The sequence below is a fragment of the Sinocyclocheilus grahami genome, unplaced genomic scaffold, assembly GCF_001515645.1.
Source record: "Sinocyclocheilus grahami isolate Dianchi unplaced genomic scaffold, SAMN03320097.WGS_v1.1 scaffold1049.1, whole genome shotgun sequence".
NCBI lineage: Eukaryota > Metazoa > Chordata > Actinopteri > Cypriniformes > Cyprinidae > Sinocyclocheilus > Sinocyclocheilus grahami.
Window position 1 is genome coordinate 376,750 of NW_015506228.1, and position 7,279 is coordinate 384,028.

At 34.9% G+C, this 7,279-nt stretch overlaps 1 protein-coding gene across 1 annotated transcript in view; it reads right to left on the reverse strand.

Annotated features, from left to right (window-relative positions):
* LOC107566134 (probable E3 ubiquitin-protein ligase HECTD4) overlaps nucleotides 1-7,279 on the reverse strand; it is a 52,638-nt gene that overhangs the window by 855 nt on the left and 44,504 nt on the right. The window contains 3 exon segments of the mRNA XM_016251511.1: nucleotides 1,987-2,209; nucleotides 4,517-4,712; nucleotides 5,804-5,970. Coding sequence (XP_016106997.1) covers nucleotides 1,987-2,209; nucleotides 4,517-4,712; nucleotides 5,804-5,970 — 586 coding nt within the window.

Below are 7,279 nucleotides of genomic sequence, written 5' to 3' on the forward strand. Positions count from 1 at the left end.
TTTTAAGAAAAGATGCTTTAGAACATTTTGTCTATTGTCAGTTTACAGCTATGGAAGCTTATTTCCATAAATTGCTTTTTATGCGTAATTGCGACTTTTTATCTCACAATTCTGAATTTTTTTTTTTATCTTACAATTCTGATGTTTCTTTCAGAGATAACAAGTCACAATTACCCTTTCGAATTCTGTTCATAATTCTATTGTTCTATAATTTTTTTTATTTCCATGGTGGAAAAAAGCTTCCATACGAAGCAGTTTTTAATTTATGAAATCAAACTGATATTTTTTACAATGCTTGACAATTTTGTTATATGAATAGTCAACCATTAACAACGTTTCGGTGCATGATTTAAAAAAAAATATCGTCTGCGTTAATATCGTAATTGTTGTTTAACGATGTGCGATTTGACATTATCGAGCATTTTGCAAAAAGCACATCTACAGAGTGCAGTGCATTATGTGAAGTTTAGACTAGTGCGCGTACGTTCCTTCACGGCATGATTCAGTCTAATAAAATACATTTAGAGAGATCACAAAATTCAAGATATGGGGACAGAAAATGTATATATTTATATAATTTCATATAGCTAATCAATATCACACAAAGAGTGCAGTTTTTTCTCCAAAAATCACCATGATTACAAATTTAATATTGATTTTTTTACAACACAGTTAAAAAAAACAAGAAGTTAATTAAGAGACTTACGTTTTAGACGCCATAACTGGCTGTTTTTGTGCTATTTCGACGACAAAAAGAACTCCAGACACAGCCACAGCACTGTTTAGCGTCTCTGAGCAACTTGACGGTGTTTCGTTCCCGAATGAATCACTCGTTTAAATGATTCGGTCGCAATGACTCACTAATTAACCGTGACTTGCTGCCACCTACTGGCGGTTTTAATTTCACATTTAAAGTTTCCATCAAAGTTGTCCTAAAACCTAAAAGCGTTCTTGTCTTAGGATTATTTTATTATTATTATTTAGATCATTTTGAATAACGGTGTTTAAAGTTATATTAAAACATTTTTATTTTAATTACATATTTATGCATTTGCAATTGCAGGTTAATCATTCATGTTCTGCACTAAACAGTAGTGTGTGTAAATACATCTAAACGCTACTTCAGACGCAGCTTCTGTGTTTCCTCTGCATTGCAACGATGCATTTTGTTGATACTGATTTAATTTGCTTGGTAACAGCCCAAATGTCTTATTATTCTAATTCAATGATTAAATGCAAGAATTTGTGTCAAAAGATAAAGCACACTTTTTAGAAAAATGGCTTTATAAACGTAAAAATGCCCATTAAAAGGTAAAAACGTATTGTAAAAGATTAATTTCTATCAGTGTGAACTGGCCACACTGAACATGAAGAATATCAAAAACTTTAGGAGTCAGCTGTCCACGGCAAAATATCGAAAATATCGAGATATTATTTTTTGTCAATATCGCACACCCCTATTTAAGTGAACCTCTTAACGCTTAAAGTGCAAAAAGCGCAAAAATTCTTATGCAAAAGTTTCTCCAATGCTCTTCGGCAGTGAAACCGAAGTACGTATAAAGCTTGGCTACACCAACGCAATCATTATTTTCAATTATTGCCCTTGATATTGTAATAAGGATTATTAACGTTGATTAATAGAATGCATTAAAAAAAAAAAAAAAAAAGAAAAAAAAAAAGTCTGTATCTGGCGAAAAAGCACATCATATTCGTATAGGCAAAAGATAAAACAAGCTGAGCACTGTTTATGAATGTGTTTATTGCCTTTTGGTTATCTTAGCAGCATGGTTATTCAACTTGGAAGTAAATTATATACAGAAAGCAAGTGAAGAATGTTCCCCAAATCCTGTTATGATCACTAAAGCTGTCTACACAACTAAATAAATCTCTTGCATTGTGCTGTAACTGCACTGATGGCACAGTGCATGAGAGTGCAGAATTTGTTGGGCATTTTTGTTCATTTGTCAATGAATGTGTGACACTCACCCACCGCCCCATCAGGTGGGGCGATCTTCATGGGGTAGGGGGGCACGTGAGCCGTGTCGGGGCCGCCGTCTTTACAGGGGCAGGTGAAGGGGATTCGCTCCTGGTTGCAAGCGAACTTGATGAACTTGCTGAGCTCCTCCTGCGTGAACATCTCGAGCGCGGCCCAGAAGAACTCAATGTGCTGGTCCGTCTCCATCAGTCCCACCTGATACATAGTGTGAGCCTGGATCGACGTGATCAGGAGAATGAGTTCGGTTAGTTAACTAGTTGGACGGTCCTGTTTGCACATTTGGTAAGCAAACGTGTAAAAAGTGGCATAATGTACAGTCAGTGGCATGTAAATGAAATTAAAATGCTTTATAATTTAAATATACATTAAGTGCAACCCACTTAGTTAGGGCTTAAAGGGAGAGTTTACCCAGAAATGAACATTTGCTGTTAATTTACTCCCCCTCAGGCCATCCAAGGTGTAGGTGACTTTTCTTCTTTTTTTATTTTTTAGGTGAATTGGTCTTTGGGGCATTCATAAAATGCAAGTCAACGGCCACTGACGCTTTTGAGAGTCAAAAAAGCCCATAAAGAAACACAAAATGAACACCCGTGGCTCCTGACGATATATTGAGGTCTTATGAAGCGAAACAACTGGTCTGTGCAAGAAAATCAACATTATTTACGACATTATTACCAGAGCCTCAGGCAAACGGGGAAATGCGATTCTTTTCTGCGAACTGGTTCTTTCGGACAGTTCGTTTTAACGAACTGATTCAAATAACAGTTCACCAGTACAGAATCACTTAACGTATACGCAACTATATTATTTAAATATCCAATAATCACGTGAAATGGATGTTTTACATGTCTAAAGCATTTCAAGTGAATAAACTAGTCTTAAATCACATAAACCCTGAGAAACCATAGAAACGTTAAATTGGTTCTTCGGTCCGAGTCGAACTGTTTGCTCAGTTCAGTGACTGCTGGAGGAACTGGAGCGCTGAATGATTCATTCATCATAGGATCAGATACGCCAGTATTTCGGCTCATTTCCAGTCCGAGTGACTGAAAGTGAGTTTTGATTGAGTAGCTTGTAGATCTGTGCTGCTCCAGCCGTGAATTGTTTCATACGCTTCAGTTTAATTTTTGCCAACATTTCAATCAAAACCTTCCATCGAAAGTTGTCCTAAAACGAAAATGCGTTCTTGTCTTAGGACAACTTTGATGAACGTTTCTGATCCACTTCAACTGTAATTCACTAAAAATAACCGTTTCAAAAAAACGATTCGTTTGCAAAACGGACACTATGAACTGTTTGTTCATTATTTCAGGTAATAACGTTGCAAATAATGTTCAGTGTCTTGCACAGACTGATCGTTTCGCTTCATAAGACCACATTATATCATCAGGAGCCACGGGTATTCATTTCGTGTTGCCTGTATATGCTTTTTTGACTCTCAAAGGGACAGTAACTGCTGACTTGCATTTTAAGAATTCCCAAGGATCACGGTTTCAGCTAAAAATCTTCCTTACTGTACTGAAGACAAAAAGTCACCTACGTCTCAAATGGCCTGAGGGTGAGTAAACGAACCGAAAATTTCTTTGTGCAAACTATCCCTTTATGTGCACTTCTTTTTCACGGGGGACTAGAAGTACACTACCGTTCAAAAGGTTGGGATCAGAACGATTTTTAATGTTTCTTATGCTCATCAAGGCTGCATTTATTTGATCAAAAATACAGAAAAAAATGTAATATTGTGAAATATTATTACGATGTAAAATAACAAATTTATTCCTGTGATGCGCAGCTGTATTTTCAGCATCATTACTCCAGTCTTCAGTGTCACATGATCTTCAGAAATAATAATAATATGCCGATTTATTATCAGTGTTGAAACTGTTGCTGCTTCATATTTATTTGGAACCTGTGATACTTTTTTTCAGGATTCTTTGATGAATAAAAAGTTAAAAAGAAGAGCATTTATTTAAAATAGAAATCTTTTCCAACAATATACACTACCGTTCAAAAGCTTGGTGTCAGTCAAAACTTTTATTCAGCGAGGATGTGTTAAATTGTTAAGAAGTGATAGCAAAGATTTCTATTTTGAATAAATGCTGTTCTTTTTAACTTTTTATTCATCAAAGAATCCTGAAAAAAGTATCGCAGTTTCCAAAAAATATATATTTGGCAGCACAACTCTTAGATAATTCTAATAATAAATCAGCAAATTATACTGATTTCTGAAGATCATGTGACACTGAAGACTGGAGTAATGATGCTGAAAATACAGCTTTGCATCACAGAAATAAATTATATTTTAAAGGATATTAAAATAGAAACCATTATTTTATATTGTAATAACATTTAGCATTTTTTTTCTGTATTTTTGATCAAATAAATGCAGCCTTGATGAGCAGAAGAGACTTATCCCAAACTTTAGACCGGCAGTGTAAGTCAACAAAGATGAAGGCAAGCTGTAAAATTTCAACGCTGCAAATGAAAGAAGAGGAGAGCGAGTTGAGCGGTTCGCTGTCTGACCTTGAGGAACTCCAGGTCGATGTCCGGCAGGCCGCAGGTGCGCAGCTCCATCTCAGCGGGGCTCAGTAAGGTCAGGAGCTGCAGGGGTATGATGGAGCCCAGACCGGCGCGGACGGCCGACATACACTCCACATTCTGCAGCTCCCGCCGGCGCAGATCTCGCACCGCTCGCACATACACATCTCTATTCTCCCAGCTGAACAAACACAAGTACATGCATTAGAGACCATCGATCTATTAACTTCCCAACACATTTAAAAAGCACTTCGCATTTCTTTGCTCAAGAATCCCTGCAATAAGCACAGTACATCCATTTCTGAGTCCAATATAAAGTAAAACTTAAGCTTAAGATAATTCACCCAAAAATGGTAGCCACTGACTTCCATAGTATTTGTTTATATACTATGGAAGTCGATGGCTACCGTCAGCTGTTTGGTTACATTCTTTAAATTATGACAAAAAAAAAAAAATCTTAGCGATATGCTATTTACACTATGTGCAAATAGCAGGCTCTTCTGCTATTTATACTAATTATTGCAAATAGTGGCACATATCTGCACCTCAGTATTATAGTACATTATAAAAAAGGATACAATAATAACATACTGAGTGTAAATTATAATTTTAATTCAAATTATTAAATGGATGCCACTTTATTGGGACAATAAAGCCGTCCCCATACTTTACTTTCAACTTTTCGATTATTTCCTATATTTTTATTGAAGATGTGATTTGTGACCCTGCAGCACAAAAGCAGTCATAAGTCACTGGGGGATATTTGTAGCAATAGCCAACAATACATTGTATGGGTCAAAATTATCAATTTCTCTTTTATGCCAAAAATCATTAGGATATTAAGTAAAGATCATGTTCCATGAAGATATTTTGTAAATGTCCTACCGTAAATATATCAAAACTTAATGTTTGATTAGTAATATGCATTGCTAAGAACTTCATTTGGACAACTTTAAAGATGATTTTCTCAATATTTAGATTTTTTTGCACCCTCAGATTCCAGATTTTCAAATAGTTGTATCTCAGCCAAATATTGTCCGATCCTAACAAACCATACATCAATGGAAAGCTTAACCAAACAGACTACGGTAAGCGATTCACCATCTCTGCCACTGGAGATGTTGTTTTACAGCCGCCTGTAAATAGCCTCTCTGCCTTAAAATATCCTCTTTTAGGTTCAACAGAAGAAAGAAACTCGTGCAGGATTGGAACGAATTGAGGGTGAGTAAATGATGAACCGTCCCTTTAAACAGGTCAGTCGATGGCTCCTACCTGACAGCGATGTCACTTCCTCCGTGGCACAGCTCTACTTCCTCTCCGGTCATGGTGATGTAAGTGAACGTGCAGCAGGGACGGCTCGGTGAATCCGGGCTCTCGCTCAAGTGGCTCTGCGACGAGACTTCAGCACACAACGCTTCCAGCTCCGCCTCATCGGCCAACTGTGACGATACGAGAACAAAAGAAGTAGACCAGCATCCTTTTAAAAAGTGTACTGATTAGGGAAATTATATATTTAAGTATGAACCGATCGCAATGCTTTCTGACACTTAATTGCATGTCAATTGCAATTACATGACATGTATTATAGTTACATTTACGTTAAATGCAATTGAACTTTAGAGTGTTTTATGATCTACTTATATAGGAAGTAAGTACATTTTTATATGCCATTTCATAATTTATGGTACACTCATTTAAAAACAACAATTTATGGTAAACTAAAGGTTACATTTTCTTTTAAGGTGTCCGTAATTATACACTGAAGTACCGAGTAATATTAATTAACTACATGTACTTACTATATGTTTAGGGTTACTTGCATGTAATTATGCATGATTTATTGTTATTATAATAGTAAGAACATGTAACGTGTGTAACAAGGACACCTTAAAATAAAGTGTTACCAAGCTAAAATATACTTCTGTTAAAACTTGAATGTCATGTATTTAAATATATGTGTAATAACACATTCATCATGAAGCTGCGATTAAGTACATTTAAATTATATTAACCTTTAAAATCTGATATCAAATAATAAGCTACTGATAAAATTATAATCAAGTACTTGATTTAGTATGTTAGTCAAAGTGCAAATAAGTGTACTACTTTAAAGCATTTTATCTTGCTTTAAAAGATTATTAAAACGATGATTTAAAATGTAAAATAAAACTTGACATTATTACAAAGGTTACTTTTTAAAAGTGTACTTAAGTGTGTTTAGAAACAGTCATGAAACTCTCTCTTTAAGTCACTTAAGTGGCCTTTTATTTCGTTAATATATTATCAGCAGCAGTGCTATTTTAATATCATTGAAATAATAAAAACTATAATACTATGTGGAATCAGTATTTTTATTTTCCTTTTAATTTTTGTTACAATTTTTGTAAGTTTGTTGGGTGTTGTTTTTGTCATTTTTTTTATTTTTGTTTGTCTATATAGTCTTTTAAAATAATTTCTATTAATTAAATTGTATTTATTTAAATTGTAATTAATTATTTCACATGATGAATGCTGCCTTTTTATTTCAGTTACCATTTATTTTATTTCAAGTAACAAAATATATATTATATATAATATATATTTTTTAAATTATTATTCTTATTTTAGTTTCAGTTTACTATAAGAACTCTGATCTATATATACAAACACACACACACACACACACACACACACACACACACACTCACACACGAGCGCACACTCACACATGCACACACACACACACACACTCTCTCTCTCACACACACT